Source organism: Pinus tabuliformis, chromosome J (genome assembly GCF_031772625.1).
Source record: "Pinus tabuliformis cultivar Carrire ecotype Pingquan chromosome J, CPIR1, whole genome shotgun sequence".
NCBI classification, from domain to species: Eukaryota; Viridiplantae; Streptophyta; class Pinopsida; order Pinales; family Pinaceae; genus Pinus; species Pinus tabuliformis.
The window spans coordinates 1508373228-1508397262 of NC_142295.1; the positions used below are offsets into that span (position 1 = coordinate 1508373228).

Genomic DNA, 24035 nt, shown 5'->3' on the forward strand with positions numbered 1-24035 from the left:
CAAACAACGATGTGTACAGTGGCTATATACAACACAGTGGTGGCGGAGGCTACAACCTAACGTTCGAACGACAGTGTTAGGCTGAAAACCCCAACAACTGTAGACAACAAGGTTGCGTGGCTTTTGTTTGGTACTTGCTGCTACGGACGATAGGCAGACAAGTCTTTCTTTCTTCCTTTATATATATATATATATTTTTTTTTTCCAATTTTTTTATTTAATTTTTAATTTTTATTTTTTTATAATCTCTTCTTTTTTTTATATATATATATATTTTTTTGTTTTTGTTTAAATACTCTCTTTTAATGGCCAAAGGCCTGTCAGTACTACGGAGAATCTCCAGAAATTGGTAGCGAAATGCTTAAACGGCAACGATGTTGACGAATTTGATGGTCAAGGACCTTGATTAGAGAGCGAGCTGTATGCAACGGTAAAGTAGCCAAAGAATCGAACTACTCTGATACTAAATGAAGCGAACAAAGTTCTTTCTAATTACTCCAGAAGACTTGGAATATAACGATATCCATGAGGATACAAATATTATATATTAAATATGAATAAGAATGATTGAATGATTTACAATGAGAATGAGAGGCTTGCTTTTATATTAGGCAAGTGTCTCTTCACGAAAAGTCATGTCTCATTTAGACATGCCTCTTCAACCTAATTACTAACTAACTAATAATTATTTATGCTTATTATCATTTACATTATTTATATATATTTTATTCGTTACAGATTCCTTGGTGGTTTTGCAAGAGAAATTTGCTCAAAAACTTGTGTTTTCGGGTGCAAGACCATTGGAGAATTTTGGGCTACTCGGGCAAGTTGATCTTCAAGGCTTTGGGCCTAGTGTTTAATCTCTAAACCCTCATTTTGCCTTTGTTTTATTACAGCAGTGATATAATAACCCTAAGATCACATTTGAATTGGTCAAAGCCACTTAAAATTGCAAAATTTTAATTTTCCTAAAATTTGGCCATGTGGGCATCTAAGATCTAGTCTAGATCTAAATATTTTCTTGCTGGAATTTTCTGCATAAGTCACTAAATCCGATCTGCAATTTCTGAATCACACATCTATAGAGGGATCAAAAAATTGATTTTTTCAGTGACGGTAAAATTTTCATATTTTTGAGCATCTTGGTCTTTGGTTGTAGCATCATTAGCTTGCTGATCTACTGATTTTTTTATCGCTGTAGCTTGCTGATCTACTGATTTTTTTATCGCTGTTATAAGATATATCTGATCTGATCTATCTCTTAATACTGCATCTTGAAGTGGCTTAACACTCAGTTTACTTCGGCAAGTAGTTGGGCATTTTACTGATCATTGCTAGTCACTAGTGGCTTGTTATCTATTGGATCTAGGGTGTTTTCCTCACTTCTGTTATCAATTTCTTGTTGCTGTCATAACAGTCATATATAACATTTTAAGAGGTCTGAAAATTATAAATATATATTGGCTAAGCATTGAGAATTTTATATCTAATTGAGGCATTGTTAAGAAATCTTTGTATAACTGCTCTAAGTTAGAAATCATAATCTTAATAGGCTTTGATATCTTGGTTGTCTATCTTAAGCACTTGGCATCTTAAGTTTCATTGGTTTTCATTTTAAGTGAGCATCTCAACATTGGTCATTGGCATAGTTTAAGTAGTCTCAAGTAATCATTGTGGAATTAGTCATTTCTTTTAAACATCTTGTGGAATATTGTTGAACATTGGCACTTGTATCTTTAAGCATCTATCTTATCTTAAGATTGTTATCTAATCATTGTTAAGTACTTTGGCTATAAGATAATTCACACTAAGTACTTAAATAACATAAACGATCTTAACTCAAGAAGACTTCACTCAATCTATCTTGCATAAACATCCTAGGACTTAGTTTGCATTAACAATTTACCTCCAAGCATAAAATTGGTTGATAGGCTCCTAGGGAAACCCTTTTCCAATTAGCTTGAGGGATTCAACTCTTCTTAGTGGTTAACACAATGACCTTGCAATTGTCAGAGCCACAGTGTTTGCAGCGCCGAATGCACTGGGTGGGTGGAACACAAGGGGCGGTATCATTAATCAGGCAACTGCCTGCTTCCCATTGGCTTCCATTTCACAACCTACTCTGAAGATTGTTTCTGAAAACAGTTAAGGGAGAGGTTCTACTTAGACTTAAACTAGGCATATAATTAATAATAACCATGATCATTGCATCACAAAAAGATCCTAGGATTTGCATATCATATAGAATAGTCTATCATATTAAGCAATGGGTGTCCATCCGGTTACTTGGTTTCAATTTATAATAAGAAAGAATTGCGACTCCGTAAGGCACTGCTCTCATACTTAAAATCTAATATAATCTTTAATCTTGCTAAATTCTACCGAGTAGCTAGGACACTCATCTGTGTCTCCTGAGCGAGTTGGTTCCCAACTCATTTTCCTTCACCTCATTCCATAGGGATTGGCCCCCATTGCCTACTGTTGGGAGACAACTAGAATGGAGTGGGTGGGGATCAAAGTGACAGTCCCCGCCCTGAGCGATTGTCGCAGTGCCTCTACAATCCAGGCTACAACGGTTTGTACTCAAGAATGAATAAAACATGGAACCAATATTGATTACAGATAGCGATCAACCCAAAGATGGGACGTGGATACAAGGGGAACATGGAAAATGGTAAGTATGGATTATCATAAACACAACATCACTAAATGCCTCCTATTTGTGCCCCTCCTAAGATAATGGAAGGAAAGGCCTCAAGGAAGGTCACAATGGACTAGGGGGAGGGTATAACGACCAAGGTGAAGTATGGGAAGAAGAATACAACCAAAAGCAATCTATCATCCAATTCAACATGTGATCCATACTAGAATACCCTTAAACATTAATAGAAAGCAGTTGATTATAAAAATGTTTAATGTACCTTATAATAGATGACCCGCCTTCATCTAATGAGTAAGCTAGATGTCATAAAGTACTAGCTGGAGCATGGATGGATGACCTTTGAAGCTAGCTATCTGTGGCTGGCTATTTTTGTGTCATCATAGGGTTGTAGTTGGCACGCTGAACAAACTGGAGAAAAAAGTTTCTCCTAGGGGTTAGCCACTTAGGTGGGTTAAAATAACCAACTCTAGAAACTACTACATCATCATAAGAACATAAGTTGAAGATCAGATCTACAAGTACGCAAAGTTTGATCAACAAGGAACTATTCATATATACAAAAGGTGGAATTACAAGTACATTTCAACAAAGTAATAGAAGCTGGTAAAAGTCATGTCATCCAAATCCAAGCCAGGGTATCCACCATAAATAATAAATTCTAGCCACCAATTCCTAGCTAGGAATCACTCGCATCTATCTATACATAAGACCAAGACAAGATAAAACTCTACATAAGTCTCATCCATCCTGAAATAACAAGTTCATAGTGAAAACAATAATGCACACAAGACCTCCAAAATTCTATCATCCTGTTGCCGCAGAATCTAGCATGCCTTAGAGAGGGATACCCTACAAGGTAGGTACTAGACTAAGTGACAACAATGGGGTGATGACCCACTATCACCGTAACCAAAACGCCATGCTATTTATGGATTTTCACCAATGGGAGGAGTCCCTGTATATAACAAGTCACCTAATAGGTCTTCTAAGCTTAAAGGTGTAAGGTGACAAAGAGGCCTCCAAGTGAAAGACATAATTTAAGCACAAGGCACGAAGAGGGAGCAATTACTTTTCCTTGAAAATTCCAAATTAGGGTAACACAAAACCTAGGGTTTGATTGATAAGCTGAGAGTTGGGATGGCCAAAGGTCAAGATGCCAAGAAATGGTTTCCTACAATGTATTCCAACAAGGGTAAGGCACATGAAACCTTCAAGAAGCCCCCAAGTTGAAGTTATAACCCAACTAGGGTTTCCCCTAGGGAAAACAACTAGGGCAACAAAAATTATGGATGAAAATGGAATGAATGCCCACCAAAGGGGAATGATTTTGTGGCAGCCACTCAACTCTCAATGTTTAGACTTTCCAAGGCCCAAAATTCCCTCTCTTTGTGATGTCACACTAAGCCCTAGTTGGCCACTTGGCCTTAAAAGGGTCGAATTAGGTAAGAGAGAGATGGGGTAAAATTTATGGATGAAAATTGACTTGATCACCAACAAAGGATGGCCAGTTTCTAGTCTTAGTGTTGATGGATTCTATGGAATCTTTAGGTTTTCTAAAACTTGCAAAGGAGTAGGGACTTGAAAAGATAGCTCCAAAACAAAGTATTCTCCATAGATCACATCTCTCCAATAGGAAAAGAGATCGAAATTCTCAACTAGAAAGACTGAATTCTCAAGTGATGGTGATGAGAAATGAAAAGGTCCTCTCATTTATTTATATGAAGAGGACAAGTCTAAGTTTTAGTCTAAAGAACCTTCTGACAAGTAAAATTACAATGAAACCCTTGGGTTACAAGTCAACCCAACTAGCTTTGTGATAAATGCCATGAGAAGCCCACACGTGTGAGTAAATGAACATACTAGGGCTAACGTCATTCTAGAAAGGAGCTCCTAATGCCAAGTGTTGAGGCCTTTGAGTTCCAAGTGTGGTGTAGAAGCCTCTAAAATTCATCATTTGAGCGTCGACCCTTAAGTCTCCATCAATATCCCTCTGTGGTTCCCAAAATCCACTTGGAGTGCTAGAAGGTGTCTCCTGGGTCTCCAACTGCTCAAATTGTCCCTCTACTCCAACGTTGAGGGATTTTCAAGTGCTATTAGACCCCCGATAGCTCAAAAGGTGAAACCATCCTCATCTAGGCCCTAAATCAACTTCCACCCTTCAAAAGTTGCCAAGGACAACCTAGGGGCATTCTGGCCCAAGTGTTTCATGCTGAAGAATCGTCAAATATAGTGCAAAGTGGCAGAATGTCCTGGGCGTAGGAGGTGCCCATAGGTAGGTATGATATGTTGTGACTGCTCAGAGACCCAAGGCTCTCAAAGCTTCATCTGTGGGTGCCAATATACTTTTGTGCGGCCTGGGTCCCTGTGGGTAAGGTGCCTAGGTCATGGGCTGCTAAACCACAAAACAATCACAACATAAAGTCTAGTGAAAGCAACCAATTATCAACCAATTATTAGGGACTAATCATTTTTGCATGTAAGTGAACGAAGCTTGAATGTATAGGGTTATTTAATACTTCAAATAAGACCTACCTTCCAAAATTGAGGCCTTGAACTCGCAATGGTGTTTCCTCCCTAGATAGGAGTGGCTAAAGGGCAACCCTATCAGGGGTTTCCTTCCCCAAGGAGAAGTAATATTTCCTCAGTCCACCCTTCAATTGATAGGTGTTAGTGAATAATGATGGTATGGAGGGGAGGAAACTTCATGGCCAAGTGCCATGGTTGAAGGGACCAACATGATGGGGATCCATATCCTTAGTGTATAGATGTGAGGATGAAACAATCATTGATGCATGAGTTACCAACTCGGCCTTTGTTTTTCCACCCCTCTTGTGTACCTTTTACTTTTGCTTGATTTTTTCTTTGTATTTCTGCTCATAGCACAAAGAGTTAGAGCTTGCTTTGTATGATTTGTAGCAGTTGCATCACCCCTTAATGATGAGGCTTGTACTCTAAGTTCTTGCCCAAATAGCTAGCAATTGGATGTATCACTCACGTAGATGGCCAAGAGCTTGTTTCTCAAGAGCATTTTCCTAAAGATGTTCACACTCTAGTACAATGTAATCTAAGCATCATACATCTCATTGTCAGTATTCTTCTCTGCAATGTGTATGATCAACTATTTTTTACCAGATAAATAATGACTCTCTTTGCCTTGGGCTCCTTTTATTATGCACAGGAAACTGTTTTGGGTTGGTAGGTGCAGTGATCACTTTCTCAACATGCTCTTCCAGTAGCCTTTGCACCCTCTTTTTCCAAGGTGTAAAATTCTCATCACCTTCCATCCTATCACACTATCTAAAACCAACAGTAGTCATCCCTGCAAATCTGAAGCACACATCAAAGTAAAATCAACAACGAATCTGAAGCACATGCTTTTTCTGTAGTTAGCCAAGCTGAAGACTGCACCTTGTACAAATTTGACTGCTTGGCACAGACATCCAACATCTATAAAGACTTGCATATGGGGTAGTGAGTTTATTTTATTGTTCAAACTTTTATGAACAATCCTGATATATTCAAATGATTTTAGTTAGCCTTTTTCATTTTTATTTCCCAGATATTACCAGTTCATAAAAATGTCATTGTTGTGGCATACTTCAGGTACGAACAGAGTCTAGAAGTTTGGGATTTTATTCCAAGTTTGATTTCTATCATTATCATCCCTTTGGTATCCAATATTCCAGAAAAGTTTCATAATCGGATAATCTGCTATTGTGAATTTCATGTCCTTTTGGAACAGCGTATTTTAGACAAGCTTCACACTTTTTGCAAGATACTTTCCATGTTCCGTTATCAGCTAGCTGTAAGATTCAACTTTGGTAAAATTTATTCCAATGAAGTCTTTATGTTCTGATTTGATCTTTTCTGTGAATGCCTTCCAGAATGCACTAACAGATGCACAGCGAGTCAAGATGCCATCTGTTACAGATTACTGGAAAGCTCTTGCTGATGATGTAAATTTGTCTCATCTTTTTATATCAATAATTGGGTTCTTTTGGCATCCTGAAATATGACTATGCAATGAGTAGCTATCTTCATCTACTTTTATACAGTTCCTCTGCCACGATTTATTATGTTGTGGTTGCATTAGACTGTTGATACATATCTTTTTCTTTTAAGTATATTAGTGAAGAAGTATTTTAAAGTTTTTGATCAAATTCTGCATTTGAATCCTTCTGGTTGATGAACAGCTGGATCCTTCTGCTGGAATTGAACCGGAGTATCACCACAGAAATAACCGTGTGAGTTGTTACACCATGGTAGTAGAGTTTATATGGAACCTAAATTAAAAAAATTCTAACAGCAGATTCATTCGAATGAGGCTTTCCTTGTTTCAGTTGATTACTCTTCTGATATCTCTTCAAAATTTTCAAACTGAATGGGTTTTAGTTGTGTGTGAATGCGCATTTATCTAAATAGTGCAATTTTCTTTCTGATAGCGTTGAATGTCCTTCAGATGCATTTGTGCATAATCCGAAATAAATTTGAGGCATTAAGTTGATGTTGTTGATGTTTATGGTGCAATTTTAGGTTTACTGTTGGAAAGGCCTACGCTTTTCAGCGCGGCAAGACCTGGAGGGGTTTTCCAGGGTATTATAGCATTATATTCACTTTGAATTATAAGAGTGTAAATACAAGAGGGTGCAGGACTAAATTCTCCTGTCACTGAAGATGGCTGATAATTTATTTGGTTGCAGTTCACAGAACATGGTATTGAAGGTGTTGTTCCACCTGAACTACTTCAGCCTGAAATTCGAAATAAGTACCATGGAAAAACTTCTGAGAAATCTAGACGCACTGCTAAAAAGGAAGAGGAAACAAAAGGAGCTGTTACTCAAACTGAAGAAAATCAGGTGACATTATATACTGTTTTATTTTGATGTCTAGCTTTTTGCATGTTGATACCGTCAGTGTATGGTCTTTACTTTTGGATTTTAGCTTCAGTGGTTCATGGGTTTCATATTAACATTTGTATATGGTAATCAACCAGGCAAATGGTAAGGTTGCAGAGCTTGATGATGGTGGTCCAAATCAAGAGATAGAGGATGCACCAACTCCAGTTGACGTTGATGCCTTAGGCACATCAACTCAGAGTGGTGCTCCTACACCTGATGAGAGTCAGAAACAGAGCTCTGACATGGAAGCTGGTCAAGAAGGACTGCACTCAGAAGGCGGTAACTCACCTGATCCAAACAGTGCAGACATGGAAGAAGGCCTTATGAAGGATTCAAGTCCTCAGGATAATTCTGTCTTATCAAATGAAGGATCAAGCCCCAAGGCAATTGAGAATAAAACATATACCCGGAAGCGTCCCCTACCAGACTCCTGATTATTGGAGTCAAAGTGAATTATTATTGCTTAATCAGACCCTTAAATACTTGGTAACATCCCGCTGTCATTTCTATATCTGTAATGATTAGTATGACTTCCAGAAGTCACGTGAGTAAGCATTTTTTAAATATATTGTTACCAATCATGGGAATTATTAATCCAGGATGTCTGGTATGCTTGGACTATATCAGAACCTATGTATTTTAGGACATTATAGAGTATTCCAGCACTGCCATGACCGTATACATGTTTAATTGCAGGGCAAAAAATGCAAGTTCTAAAGGTGCCATACTCGTGTATGATGATATGCACATGATAATGGTTCACTTCAAATGTGACAACCTTTATGCCCCATGTTAAACATTAGCACTACAGAGAAGAAAGCAGCATGATTACTAATTACAAAGGAGGTTATTATCTATTCATGTGATCACAACAATATTGCATACTTCAATGGAATTTTAACTACGTGATTACCTAGTTTACAAAGCATATTTCTTTTATTACATGAAAAGTGACTCGTACTATGACATATGCTGTTACAACACTCCCCTTCAACAAACATATACAGAATGCCGAGTGCCGGACCCCATCACCCTCCTCCTCCCCTACCCCCCGGAACTAAAGACCGAACTGCTGAAGAAGATACCCACTTGTCTTGGAGCCACATGCAACCTTCTCCATTTGAAACCCTTCTGTATTCTCCTGGAAACCCATCTATTTTACGATTGAAAGGAAAACCTCAAATGAGCATACCAGGTTCCTAAACACTCCTCCTGATTACCTTTTAACATATACAACGTTTATTCCTCCCTATCTGTGATTGCCCCTCGAGATGATACATAACTGTCACCAGCGAACCCTTACAGAATGCCGACTCCTCCCTCGCTCCACCCCCTTCCCCACCTGCAACTAAACACCGAACTGCTGATGGAGATACCCACTTGTCTTGGAGCCACATGCAACCTCCTCCTCCATTTGAAACCCTTCTCTGTTCTCCTAGAAACACATCTATTTCACAATTGAAAGGAAAAACTCAAATAAGCATCCCACGTTCCCCAATACTTGAAGGAAAACTTGAAGACATCTCCTCCTGACATATGCTTTTAATATATGCAACGTTTATTCCTCCCTATGTGTGATTGCCCCTCGAGATGATACATCACTGTTACCAACGAACCCTTCATGGTCATGAGGTTGTCCTTAATGTTCATCAGATCATCTCTTCTTAAGCAAGACTGCAGTCCGTGTTCTACAATGCCAGGCTTTGTGCCCTTGCTCTCTACCATAAAAGCATACTTTTAGAATTCCTTTGCCATTGGCTGCTGCTTCTTTGTGCCACAAGTGCTCGCATATAGTGCTTGATCGTCACTTACAGATCCTCCAGAAATTTTATCTCAAGAAGAGTCAATATTATTGTATGCGTTGTTTGAGATGGTAGCTTCCGAAGTATAACAACTTCACTGTAGCTTGACGTCGTGCTCCTTATGGCCATGGCCTCATCTACATAAAGTTTCTCTCCTGTTCCTATAAATACACCTTTTAGGATTTAAACTTATTGATGTCTGCCTGACTGTAAATTCTCTTCAGGCAGAAAAGATCATCAATGTGCTTGTTCTTGTATATAATGTTTTCACTTGATGTTGGAATGGTTGAAAACTAAATCTTCGAAGTGTTAATGAAATTGTCACATTGTGAAAGGTTAATCTATCTTAATTTTTTTTTTTTTATCAGTGTATGTTGAGATATTTTATGATGACTCCGTATAGTGGTATTCTTAATATACTAATGAGTTAAATTGGCATTCCACTCTTCCATGTTGAAAAATGGAGTTTCAATTGTAATTGGGTGTTACTTTACAATTGATGCCATATTGACTATGGATAAGTCTCCTCTCAGTTTTTTAATTTTAATTGCATATGTGATAATTCACTTATCCACAGATTGGATTTAACTTTTGACAACTTCCTTGGTTCAATCTGGTTGATCACTGTTCTCTTATTAATCAATGTTTTCGTTTTGACAAGTTTTAGTTGTTTTGTTTTTTTTAATAAATACTAACTTAATGATTTGTACAAGTAGGATTTGATTATGATTGTTTAAAATTTCTTCGTTCATCTCTATTAAATCTCCATAAAATTCCTATGTTACCAGAATTCGGATACGGATCTGGATCCGGATTTGCTATTTTTTTTAAAATCCAGGATCCAGAAACAATAAGGATACATCAAGTACAAAAAATATAATAATTTTTTTTTAAATTTTAATACGTCAAGTACAAAAAAATATAATAATATTTTTAAAATTTTAATAACCACATTAATTTATGTGACTAGATATTTATAAAAAAGCCACATATTTATATTGCAATGTGGCTAGATATTTTTTAAAATTTAAATAGCCACATTAATTTATGTGACTAGATCCCGTACAAAAAATATAATAATATTTTTAAAATTTTAATATCTAATCTTCATTGTTTCAGAATTCTAATGGATTTTATTTTGTTTTCAAAAGATCCCAAATTTTGGTCACTAAATGCACTGAAACATTCGACAGCCCAAAACCCTCATTGAGAATAAAAACAGAGTCAAATGTGAACTTTGAAGAATAGACAAAAAAATCAAAATGATAAAATTAGACGCTGAGTTGAAGTCTTTAACATTAGACGCTGAGTTGAAGTCTTTAAAATTAGACGCGGAATTTTTAATTAACTAACGCCATTGGTAGTAGGGACCATGACCACCTAGTGAATAGTGTGTTCATGCTTGCTATCCGGGCGCTGTCTTTTCAACAAATGCTACAGCTAGCAAACAAATTTAAGCTATCCATCTGCCCAAACGAAAACTGGTGCTAGCTCGCTATCCTTCTCTATTGCTATAAAAATGTCAATCTGTGCTGACCAATAGTGAAAAAGACAACGATCGACGTAAAGCCAAATAAAAACTTAAAACTGAAGTCTACAAACTAAAAACCATGTTGCAAAAAATTTGAAATCCGGAAATATCACAAGAACTGTTTCCCATTTTGTAGGATCCGTTTCCAAATTTAGGGATGCGTTTCTGGCCAACAATGATCCGCCATGTCGCCAATTCTTGGACGGATCTAGGCGGCTCCAGATCAGATCCGTGGATCCGTGGATCCTAGACCATGGAGTGCTAGACCCGATAACATAGTAAAATTCTTTGTGAAATATTGACCTTCTATTGTAGTTATTGATTGTATTATTAATAGATAATGATGAAATTATAACTAAAATTTGAAATCTACAATATGGGTTATTTTTCCTTAGATTTCAGGATTTGTTAATTATTGTGTTATGCTTATGCACACAATAGATACAATTTACAAAAGATAGAGGACAACGAAATTAAACTCACAAACCACAATTAACACACAATATAATCTTTCGGGAGAAAACCTCGCTGGAAGGTGAGGCTACTCTACTCTTTCTCTGAATGGAAAGTGGACGTTGTTGAAAATTGTAGCCATGGTTGGTATTTCCATCAATGAAAACAAAAGAAAGAGAAAGGGAAATTAAAATTGAATTTTGTTACACCTACAAATGTCAAGTCAACTCCACCCTTTGATCAAGTTGGCTAGGCCCCTTTGAGGCACCCTTTCGACCCCCTTTTGATGACTATATATAGGAGACTCTTGCTCATTTGTGTTGAGAAATCTAGGGTAGAGAGATGAGATGATTTCTCTAGCAATGATGATTGCTTGTGAAGATTTTTTACTTTTCTTAATTAAGTTCTTCTTGACTTGATTATTATTGTGTTCTTCTTCATCAAACAACTACCAAATCATAAAGAACAATGAGACAAATGACACAAGATGTAGGCTATCAACCAGGGCCAAAACCTCTCCAAACTTGAGAGGAAAACCCAAACAAATTCTTTTTCGTATAGAATCTTCAATTGACAAATTCCAAGGCCTAGATCATTGACTAACAACCCCTCCAGACCAAGTCAAAACCTTCTCCAAGATGTGCTTCCTTTCCATAATGTCAACTTTGATCAAACTTGCTTGCTAATGACAACAGTTGCTCCTTCAACCTTCCTTTCGGACTTGCAACTTCTTGATTGTAACTCGACCTTATTGCAGAAACCATAGGCCACACATGTGAGAGAGAATATGGAGAATTTGTACCCTTTTCTTCTTCTCTTGGAATGATACTTCTTCAGCAATTTAGCCTGCAATATTAACTCTGTCACCCAAATTTGGTCCTCTTAGAGTGACTGTAATTTTTGGTCGTCTTGTTGTAGAGAGATACCCTTGGCTTTGCACATGTGAAGGATTTTTTCCCCAAAACAAATCAGAAAGGTCTTTGTTCTTCCTCCTTTGTTGGATATTAAGCTCTTCTTTTTCTCTAGATTGAACTTCTATATTGAGTCTATGAGTGCCTTTGAGAGAGGTCGAGTCCTTTTTTATATAGGCGTTGTTGGGCTTCAAAATAGGCCGACATCACTGACACGCTGATTTGATGATGCATATGGGCTGACTTGACTTGGAGCTTGAACATATGGTCTTGGAGGGGTTTCTTTGACAATCCTTTTGACTAAAATATTTTTTTTACAATATGTAACATGCATAAATGGGTGTCAAGTCCTACTAGAACAACCGGTTGAGGATGGGCCTTGTCAGTGAGGCGACCCAAGATCAAACCTCACAGTGGGTGGTTGTGCCTTGTGTTAGGGGGAGGAGACATGCTAAGGGCTAGTGTGGTGTAGGCCGGGTGCGATGCCCGGGCAACTTTGATGGATTAGGTGCCCCTAGGTCACGGCTCCTCAAGCCACAGGTCAAGCCTGGAGGATCACAAACAACTTGACAAACACACAAAAAACATGCACAAATGGGTCTTCAACACATGAGAATGTCTCAATTGACTTTATGACTCAATGACCAATCCTAAGAGCTCACAATGGGAGCTTTGATCTATAATAAAATTTATTGAGCATGAAACCCATATCTCAAGAAAAAATAAATTTATTTTTCTTCTTTACATTAATTACATAAAATCATGATTGCACATGCCATTATGAAGACCGAACCTAGTTACATATTTCAACAATTCGAGCACTCATTTTTGCTCAATAAAATCTATGTTCTAATGAAGGAAGAAGAGGGCTTGGAGGCTGAATTTCTTAGGAACACTTGGCACTTTTCGGAGGATATTTTTCTAGTCATATCTTTCTTGATACTCTGTTTTGAGTGATGCATTTGATGAATCGAATATTCTCGCATAAGGAAAGCTTTGATGGGTGGCCCCTTGTGGTTTTTGCCTTGGCCTCATGCCTAATTTTGTCTCTTGTATCTTTGTTGCAGTGTTACCTTTACTGCTCTTTTGATGTGTTAATGGTTGAATTTTCTTATGTATAACTACTTAACGATAATGGTTAATGTATATGTTTAATGCTAACTAATCATTGGAGTTGTTATTTGTTGAATAAAATAATTTCTAGCTTTTCCCTAGAAAATCAACAAATGCAAGTACAAAGAAGTGAAACTTGTGGCCCGTAGTATGCTAGAATGCACAAACTCTCTATGTTTGGTCTCTCCCTACCCATTCTCGACTACTATGCTCATATATGGACAAAATGCACTTTAATAGAATGTAACTCTTTTTCTTCCTAATGGTTGGGTTAGAACATGGTTCAATAGCTTATTAGTGGTTAAGTTTGACTCATTCACTCTTAACTAGAGTTACAATAGGGACTCTTCTAGATTTTGTTTCATCATGATCACGTTGCTAGCCTATTTTCCATGAATGATGGGAGTTGATGTGGCATCCTCTCAAATTATGCTGGTTAAAGTGGGAATGCCAACTTTTGAGTGGCATAAACTTTACATACAGACATCAATTGAGGTGATTTTTGCATCGTTGGAAATGTATCTATGTAGAATAGCACTAAAAGGTGCAACGCTTAAGTAAAAAAATAAAATCACACCCCAAAAAGTGTCATTTGATGCCCCAAACTCCTTTGGAAAGGTTTCGAACCCTAATTTACTAAATTGGTAGGCTGGTAAAATGGTTTTATGTGTTGATTCCTCCGCTTTTTTCACTTTGGAAGCATCAAGATGGATGAAAAATAATATAATGATACAATTCATATCACACCTCCCCATATTGAGAGGATTTTGGTCCCCAAAAGCTTCTATTAGATGAGGCGATGAATTTTTTTGTCAACCTTCTATCCAATGTGCCATTTAGCTTTGCCTAGAAGCTATATTTTCAACCTAATTTGCTAAGGGTCATGTTACCCTCGTCTTGTAGTTCTGGACCTCTTTTGCAACACTATCTCTTATCAACTTTACCTAAGAATCTGGTGCCAAATGCTCTATAGAAGGTACGTTGTATTCCTCTTCCTGATCTAGCATGGAAGGCTCATAGAATTTCAAATTCTCTACATTCACCATTGAGTAATTGTGCATGTATGGGTGTAGACTGAGTCGATAGGTGTTATCTCCCACCATTTCCAGTATCTCAAAGGGAGCGTATCATAGAGCCTTGATTTTCTTACCAGGACCACGTTGTAACCTCTCTTTGTTCAATTGTAGCCATACTTTGTCTCCCATCTTGAAGGACTTCTCTGTTATGTGCTAATAATTTTTGGCCTTGTAATTTTCCTGAGACTCTTGCAATGTCTCTTATACCTCTAGAAGGATCTATCTAATCTTCTCAACAAAATTTTCTATCCTTGAGGCATCCTCTGTAAGATCCTTCCTCACTTCTCATTGTTTATCATATAAAATATCCAAAGGTGAAGGTGGAAGATATCCAAAACAAGTTTCAAATGGGGACTTACCAGTAGAATTGTGGATTGCTTTATTATAAGAGTTGTATATATACCATATTTTTGTCTCAAATCTTTGGATGCTTCTAATGTAACCCCTCAAAAGCTACACCAAAGTCATGTTGACTACTACTATTTTCCCATTTGTCTATGGATGGAATGTTGTAGACCTCTTCAAATTTGTATCCATCTTCTTCCACATTGTAGTCCAAAATACATTGAGAAATTTTATGTCCTTGTATGAAATGATGCTCCCCAATATCCCAAAGTGAATCCAGACCTGTCCAAAAAACAAGTTTGCTACGTATTTCCCGTTGATGGTCTTTTTATAGTGCATAAAAACACACATCTTGTTGAACCCATCAACTACCACGAGTAGGTAGTGATGTCCCCTCTTGATTATTGGTGAATATCACACAAAGTCCACAGAAATGCTTTCCTAATGATGAGTGGGAATATGAAAGGGATGATATAGATCATGTTTCTTATTATTAATCTTTATAGTACAACAAAACATGCATCCTTTTATGACCCTAGCTACCTACTCTTACATCTTAGGCCAATACACACACCTCTGCAAGTTGGCCATTGTCTTTCCTACCCCAAAGTGCCCTGTAACCTTAGAGGTGTGAGCCTCTCTAATCAACTACATTCGCTCGCCTTTTGGAACACAACTTATCTAGCCTATAGAGTAACCCATCCTGGAGATGGTAGTCAATTGTGTTGTCACCATCATGCACATGACTCTAGCTCTGCAACCATTGAAACACCTCCTTGAGGTCCTCATTTTCTAAATATGTCTCTATGTATGCATCATGGGTGAATGGCTCCATGTGCATTAGAGTTTTCAAAGCTATGATCTTTGATGTGGATGGCCTTGGAAGCATGCCAACCAACTTGTTTGTGTTTCCCTTCCTATACTTGATCACTAAATGAAATTGTTGCAAAACCCATCCACTTGTAATGCACTACTACATATAGTAATAAATTTCGACAAAATAGTATGACAATATGACTAAAATTGGTCGTACCATCAGAAATTATAAGAATTAATGTCCATTTTTTTTAATCAACCTGCATCTGTCGGTATTACAACGACATATCTCCACATTGTCATAATTACAATGGTATTCTTCATATCTTCATAAGAATGAGGATATCTGACGGTTGTCATAATACCGATGAAAATCCCCTTTTTGACCAGTCACTTCTATCATTGAGGTATTAATGTAATGATGGGTCACTTTTTGACTAGTCAAGTTTGACTTGGTCAACTACCATTGGATTTTTGATGATATGTAAATTTATAAATATGTTTTTTTTTAAGAGACATTGCAACATTTTTGTTATAATTGTAATTGTTCTAAAAGGTTATAAGGTCTTCTTGTTGAGCGAAACACACACACACAGATATATATATATTGCATTACAAAATATAACAGATCTAGTATACCACTCAATTTTATAACATAATCGTCACATAATTTTTTGGTGGGGAAGAATGTCAACAAACACTAGTAAGGGAAAAATCAAGAGGATGATGAGAGATGTTATTGCCCCTGCGTTAAATGCGGGGGCTTACGACATGTAAGAGTTTAGAAAAAAAACAACTAAAATACATTATAGGAAACATGGGGACATTGAAGGGGGACAGAAGGAATATTGTGCCTTGGTAAGCTATATATTCATTAATTATTGTGTTTACAGTAATCGTATTTGTAAAATTTTATATTGTTATAATATTTGTTATGTAGACTAATTTTGCATATTTTTTGTAATTATAAAGTCAAGATAGCCTCCTAGCTGGTGTCAGAATGCCCCAAGTAGTAGTAGAAATGATGTTGTACAAGATGAGGAACATAGAGCAAGTATTGAAGATCGAGTTCATGATCTTATGAAAGAAGATGACAATAATGACATAGGTCAAGATGATAGGACAAATGAATTGATCCAAGACTTGTTCGCTAGACCAGTCAATGATCATGATGAGGAAAATGATAATAGTATCTTGATGAACCTCTGCTAGAAAAGGAAAGGATACCATTTTATGAAGGCTCAAAAGAAAATCTTCTCTTTGCTACATTATTTTGGTGAACGTAAAGGTTTTGAATGGTTTGTCAAACACTTGTATGACTCAGATCCTAAGGTATGTAATATGTTTCATTACATATTATACATAAAGGTTGATTTTTTTTCCTTTTTTGTGTTAATTAATGTGTAAAATAAGAATGGAGTATTTACAATTAATATTATTTACACTAACTAGTGATTTTTTTATGTTGTAGATTGTTAGGTGAAATTTTGTTACCATTGTCAAATATTTTACCTTGCATATACCGATATTTATATGGTATTTTGAAAGAAAAAGGAATGGATTATCAAGCTATAGATGCATTCCATAATGATCATATTATATAATATGGACAATATGCGTCAAAAACAATTTATTTGCAATGTTAGAGCAATAGATATTGAATAGATCAAATAACAAAAAATGTGCCTCAAAAGGTTCTTCATCATATACCCATAATTCCGCATTTGCAATGGTTTTTCCGGTGAAAAAGCATAGCATAGTTTATGGATTACCATGCATGGAAGAGAAGTGTCGATGGCATTATTCGAATTATTGCATAAGACTATGCATTTAGGGAAATTGAGTAAAAATGGTCGCATTTTAAAAATGAACCTTGTAATGTTAGGCTTTCATTGGAAGTTGAGGGCATTAATCCATTTGGAGAGCTCAGATATATTTACTCAATGTGGCCATTTTTTGTTATTAACAATAACCTTCCTCCTTAGATGTCAATAAAGTGCAAGCACATAATGTTGACAATGATTGTTCCAAGTATTTGTTTAAACTAATTTTTTGAATTTTTATTTGTCTTGTTTGTTGCATAATATCTTATATTTGTTTCCTTTCTTAGATATACATATCTCATGGTAATAATTATGTGTAATTTCAAACAATTTGGTAAGTACCAAGTTAAAGATATGAATGTATATATCGAACTTCTGATCGACAAGTTTCTAAAGTTACAAACATCACTATGTATAACATGTGTAAATCAATATGGCAAAAACAATTTTAATACCATGGAACACTTGTATGAAAAATTCATGATGCCGTCGGACTAACACATTTTTGTGGTATGTAACGTTCCAATATTGCACTTTAATAGTATATAATTATATGAATATTTCATAAATTTTTTTAAATAGTCCCTTCGTATAATGAGAATTAATCCATCTTTTGCGGGTCTTCAAGTAAAGGGCAAATTTGCATGTCCAGTTTGTGGTCCTAAGATGGAATTTCGTTGTTCAAAATGTTAGGAAAGGAAGTGTTTGATGAGTATAAACACTTCCTTTCTAGGAGCCATCGGTATTGCACTACTGAAAAACATCTTCTCAATGGGAAAGAAGAGACTCGATTAAAACCAAAAATAATGAAACCTCACATATGGAAGTTGGAATATAACAAATTTCGTCAAGGTATCCATTTTTTTTTATGTATCATATATGTAATGTTTTGAATTTTTATTTTTATATAATTTATTTTACCGTATTTGATAATGATTGTTGTGATTTCTTCTATGCTTCATCATGAAGGTCATGAAGGTGTTGGTAATGGGTTTCCACAAGGAATGAAAAGTTATCCCACTCAATTCATGAGGTTTCCGTTCTATGAGAACCTAAGAATAGTTCATTTGTTTAATACAAGGCATATTAGGAAGAATGTGACAGAAACATTATGGCGAATCATAGATGCTAGGAGAGATAAAGAAAAAATAGTCAATTTGTAGTGACATTCTGGAAGTTAATCATGCAATGCAAAGTGGGATCTAATCAAATAGTGGTGGAGAAAGAAATATCGTTCTATGGTTATTCACAGAGAAGCAAAACAATGATGTAAAATAGGACATTCGAAGAATTAATTTTCCCACAAGTTTTTCTTCAAACATAAATAATATCTTAACAAAGAAAGGTGATTTTGGTGGGGTAAAACATTTGATTGACATACATTCATTGAGGTAATTATTTTGTTATATATATTTCTATATTGGTATATATATTCATATTTTTTTTCTTTTCTACTTTGGATTAAACAGATAACGATTCATTTTTATTGTTACATTATGTTCTACTTCTATCTCTCCCATATGGCTTCAACAATAACATCAAACAAACTATATATGATCTTGGAAAATACACGAGGTAAGTAGTGATTTATATGCAAAATGTTTTTCAATTTATTGTTAAACTTAATAACATGTGTTTTACTTGTAATGTAGTATATTATGTTTTGTTGAAATATGTTATTTGCTTGCATCACCTATAGATGGTTTTCATTAAAACAAATTCATAAATAAGATATAAAATATTGGAATAGATAAACTCTTTGGATAATATGTGAAATGAAAAAGTATCTACCTCTTGCATTTTTCAATGCAAGAGAGCACTACCTCATACACCAGGTTGAGGAGATTGGAACAGCATGGAAAAAGTCTGCAAAAAATCCCAATTTAATCCTAAAAGCACGATTTTTTGAACTAAACGATTTAATCCCCTGACTTTTTGGTGACTTTTTCACAAAGGAAAAAATCGCGATTTTTTCCTTATACTCCCGATTTAATCGAGAGTCGACCCAAAAATTCTTCCTCCCTTCCCGGGCCGCGGATAAAGAGGCCGCAAAGGTGAAAAAACTATAAATTGAAGCTTCCATCCATGCATTTTCAAGTTATTGCATTGTATTGTTTGTCATACTTCTTGTGAGCATAGCAGTCTCATTTGTAATCTGTTAGTTTTGAGGTTAAGATATGTTTTTGTTTTCCAAGGAAAAGAAAATCTTTATACTTCATATTTCTAGTTAGAAAGCAAAGTATACATTGGCTAAGCCACCAGGCTTTCAGTGATCTAGACTCTAACAGCGACTGCCCCTTCAAAAGATTACAAAAGTACCAAAAGGACAGGCATACAACAGTCTTCCGTAGAAAGAACCCCACACCATCAAAAACATTGTTACAGTTGTTGAATGCTTTCGGGAGAAACAACAAAGAGGAGGTCATGAAGATCAAATAGTAACAACCTGTCCAAAAAAAACAAAACCAGTGCCTCAAAAAAGAACCCATTTTTCAGACAGGAACAAAGTACTTGTGAAATCTTGTGACAGCAAAGATCCTTCCTGCAATGAGAGCACGTTTTGAAAGGGAATCTTATTTAGTGGTGAATTCCCTGTAAATGTGGGGAAAGGTTATATATCAGAAGTGGATTTTACCTCCAAGACTTTTTGAATAATAGATGCCAAGGCTAGGTTAATAATCTGACAATTACTGTTTTCTCAGAAAATAAGTAGCTTGGATTCACCAAGCGTTAATTTTCACATCTACTGTGATACTCACTGTTAATTTTCATTGGACCTACCACCTGAGACCTTATTACCCAAGCAGATTACAATCTATTGAATAAATGCATGACTTATTTCTTAGTATAATTAGCGGAAACAAAAATTAAAAGGGGAAGAGGATCTCAGTGACTGATTACTTGATGACTTTTAGATGACTCATGATATACATTTATTATATTTTTTGTTGATATTTTGACTCTTGAGAGTTGAGAGTCGGACAGGACTCAAAATTCAGGAGTTGATTCACTATTTTGATATGTGATGTAGCATTAGACTTCATATACATATTATATATTAGCTTTCTTTACATGTTTATGTGGAAATGCATTTATTTGATGTTGTGGATACTCTAGATGTTAAAAAAAAAATAAAAAAATGAATAATTTTGTGTTTTTTTAATTTTGCCGACTTTTTGCTGATTTTTTCAAAAAACTCCAGACTTTGACGAGTTTTTCAACTTTTTGACCCTTACCGAATTAATCTCGACTTCGACTTTTTCCACATTGGATTGGAATGTGTGGACCTTTACACACAAGATCAATGTGGATGGTGGAGAGACACTTGAAATCATTGAAGGCTTTGGTTAGACAAAGAGCACGTCCTGAGGGTTCTATGGTGGAGGGATATTTGGTATATCAATCCATGGTGTATATTAGTCATTATCTTCCTAAATTAGTAGGAAAGATGAATGTGGATCACATTTGAAATGTGAACTCCATCAAAATTTTTGAAGGGGAGCACCTATTGGGGAAAAGTAGAATAAGCAAAGTAAGGTAATTTAATATTTGTGGAGATTTATATTACATATAACTTTTCATTTTTGTTTATATCATACTTATTTAATTTTTATTCTTTCATCAATTATTAATATTGACCATGGTAACTAATATTTATTGGTGAATTATGATTTTATGATAAAGTTAGTTGAGAGTGGGATGCACTACATACGTACATTGCAAACAATCTTGATTGGATGAAAGTATAGATTGAAATATGTATACAACATGATGTTAGGTTATCATCAGAAGAGGTGTCTACATTGGTTATAGAAGCTCATCATAAAGGAGATACTAATCTTATGCAGAGGGAAATTTATTTAGTAAATTTGAAAGATAAGAAGGAAAGCATGCATTTTCAACCGACAATATTTTATCAAGTTATTTTCTAAATTATTACTGTGAATGCGAGTGTGTGTGTCTGTTTTTTTTTGTGTTTGTGTGACTTTAAATCCTTAAAATTGGTTTTATTTTACATCAAATGGTATAGGATATGAATGAATGAACGTGATTCTAATAGCCTACTATCATTTAGCATGATAACAAATTTACCATGTTTAATATTGTTGAATTTTGTAGCTATGGTTTGTCTTCATAATTAATATTTTTAGCCCTTGAAATATATGTAATGATTGATATAAGACATGTTCATGTCAATTTCAAAAGATAATTTTTTGAATTTTGCATTTTGAATTTTTGGCTCCAAAGTTGTCAAGTCAACCCTCCTTCAAGTCAAGTAGGCCCTATTGAGAGAGACACTCATTTGGCTAACCAAATATCTATATATACTCCACCAATCCTCCTCCACAACACAAAATTTGGATCGTAGAAGAAAATATATCTTTTGGGCATCTAAGTGAAAGAGAAGAAGAAAAAGAAGGACAAAGATATCTATAGCATTTTCTCTCTGTATCTTGCACATGTGAAATCCACCTTCTGCAGCTTCACACGTGAAATTATGGGCAGTAGGGTCAAGTTTCTGGGCAATTTCTAAGAGGTTTAATTTCAGCCTAGGTGGATCAAGCAGGGCCAAGTTTGTTGGGTTGATTGGAGACTTGACAAGATGGTAGTTTGACCAAGTTTGACCATTGTATTGTTGGTCATTTTGACCATCATATTTTACTAGAAGAATTAGGCGTATCTCTTGTTGAAATTAATAATTTCTCAAAGAAAAGGTTGTTAGGATTTTCTCCCAAGTGGGTTTTCCCAAGGTAAATCTTTTGTTATCCTTGTGCATTGTGATATCTACTATCATTATGTATTTATGGTTGAATTTTCGAAGTGTGATTTCTTAATTATAGACTGGAAGTGCTAAAAGAATATCTACTTCAATAGAAGTAATTATCAATTTTCATAAATTAGTGCTTGTATCTATTACACTTGAAAAATCAACATGGTTTTAGAGCTATGGTGAAGGAAAGGGCATTGAGATCACTCTTGAAGATACCTACATATGCAATCTGATTGTTTTTCTATGACCATGGATTCCTCTATGAAGACAAAGAACAAGTTGGAAGGAGCCACAAATTCTAGGGCTTGGAAGACAAGGATTGACCTCATTCTTGCAAAGAATGATGTTTTGGAGATTGTGAAAGGAAAGGTTACTGCAGTTATAGATAATGAAGGTAAATCAAATATAATACGGATTACATCACAACAATGAGTATTATTGTGGAGTTTATCAAAGATCATTTGATTCCATATGTTGCAAATCTTGACACTTCAAAGAAGATGTATGATGCCCTAGTTGGATTACACACCATAAAACACATTGGTCAAGTAATAAGTTTGAAGAATGGGCCTCATGATGTTAAAATACCAAGAAATGATACAGTGGCTTCATATTTCATGACGATCTCTCAATTAAGAGATCAACTTCAAACAATTGAAGAAATTATTTATGAGAAAGAACTTGTGACTGCAATACTTAAAGGTTTTCATGACTCATGGGAGCCATTTGCATCTAGTATTGTGGCAGAGAGAAGATTCCAAGTTTTGAAAAACTATGGACCTCATGTACCCAAGAAGAATCTAGACTTATATGAAAAGGAAGGATTCATAGATTTGAAGAAGGTGACTCCCAAGCATTTGTAGCACGTTCCAAGAAGGCTGGAGGAAGAAAGAAGTTTGGCTTCCAAAGAAGAAATGAAGGTGGAACACTTGCTCCTCAAGGGAAGAAAGTTATGTCGAAGATTTAACTCTTAAGTTGTCCTAAAGGATCAAATGATATAAAGAGAGGGAAAACATCATGCTACCACAACAGACATTGATGAACATCCAAAGAAATCGAAGAATGAAAATCTGGGTGACAAAGATTTCTTCTATTTTTCTGCTCTTACAAGTTTTGTTTCAAATAGAAATGACATATGGTTAGTAGATAGTGGTGCCTCAAGACATATGATAGAAGATTGTGGAAATTGGAAAAGTATGATGGAAATGAGATCATCACAAAAGGTAGATCTTGGAGATAACGATAGTTAGGCATTGGGTCAACATTTGTTGAACTGCAATCATGTGAAAACATCCATCTTAGCAACATGCTATATGTACCAAGTTTGCAAAATAATTTGGTTTCTATTTCATGTTTGAAAGACATTGATCTGGAGTAGCATTCATTGATGGTTAAGTTCTTATATGGCCCAAGGGCTCAAGTATCGATTTTTCTATAATAATTGGAGTTTGTGAAGGAAGGTTATATAGACTCTTGAAACAACCAGCTCAAACATTAGTGCATAATGATTTCAATCCATGTGAATTATGGCATAGAATATATGTTCACCTTCACTATAGATCTTTCTCAGCTTTAAATTAGATGGTTTCAAGTGTTCCATAATTGCAAATGGAGCATGGAGCATGTAAAGGTTGTGCACTTGGGAAAAATGTCAAGAGTATTTTCCAAGCAATGACAATAGGTCCAAAGAATCTTGGATCTAGTTCATTTTGATGTGTACAGTCAAATGCCAATCAAATCTCTAGGAGGCTCTCTATATTATATAACTTTTATTTATGATTTCTCTCACAAGACTTGGATCTATGTCATGAAGACCAAGGATGAAGTCTCCAAC

At 35.7% G+C, this 24035-nt stretch overlaps 1 protein-coding gene across 2 annotated transcripts in view; it reads left to right on the top strand.

Moving 5' to 3' along the window:
* THO1 (nuclear matrix protein-like protein) overlaps positions 1 to 8417 on the top strand; it is a 368535-nt gene extending 360118 nt beyond the window's left edge. For both annotated transcript variants that reach the window (XM_089379707.1, XM_089379706.1), the window contains exons 17-21: positions 6547 to 6618; positions 6856 to 6906; positions 7196 to 7255; positions 7363 to 7518; positions 7656 to 8417. In XM_089379707.1, coding sequence (XP_089235833.1) covers positions 6547 to 6618; positions 6856 to 6906; positions 7196 to 7255; positions 7363 to 7518; positions 7656 to 7994 — 678 coding nt within the window. In that variant the 3' untranslated portion in view covers positions 7995 to 8417. The remainder of the gene's footprint in view (positions 1 to 6546; positions 6619 to 6855; positions 6907 to 7195; positions 7256 to 7362; positions 7519 to 7655) is intronic.
* Positions 8418 to 24035: the final 15618 nt, after the last annotated feature.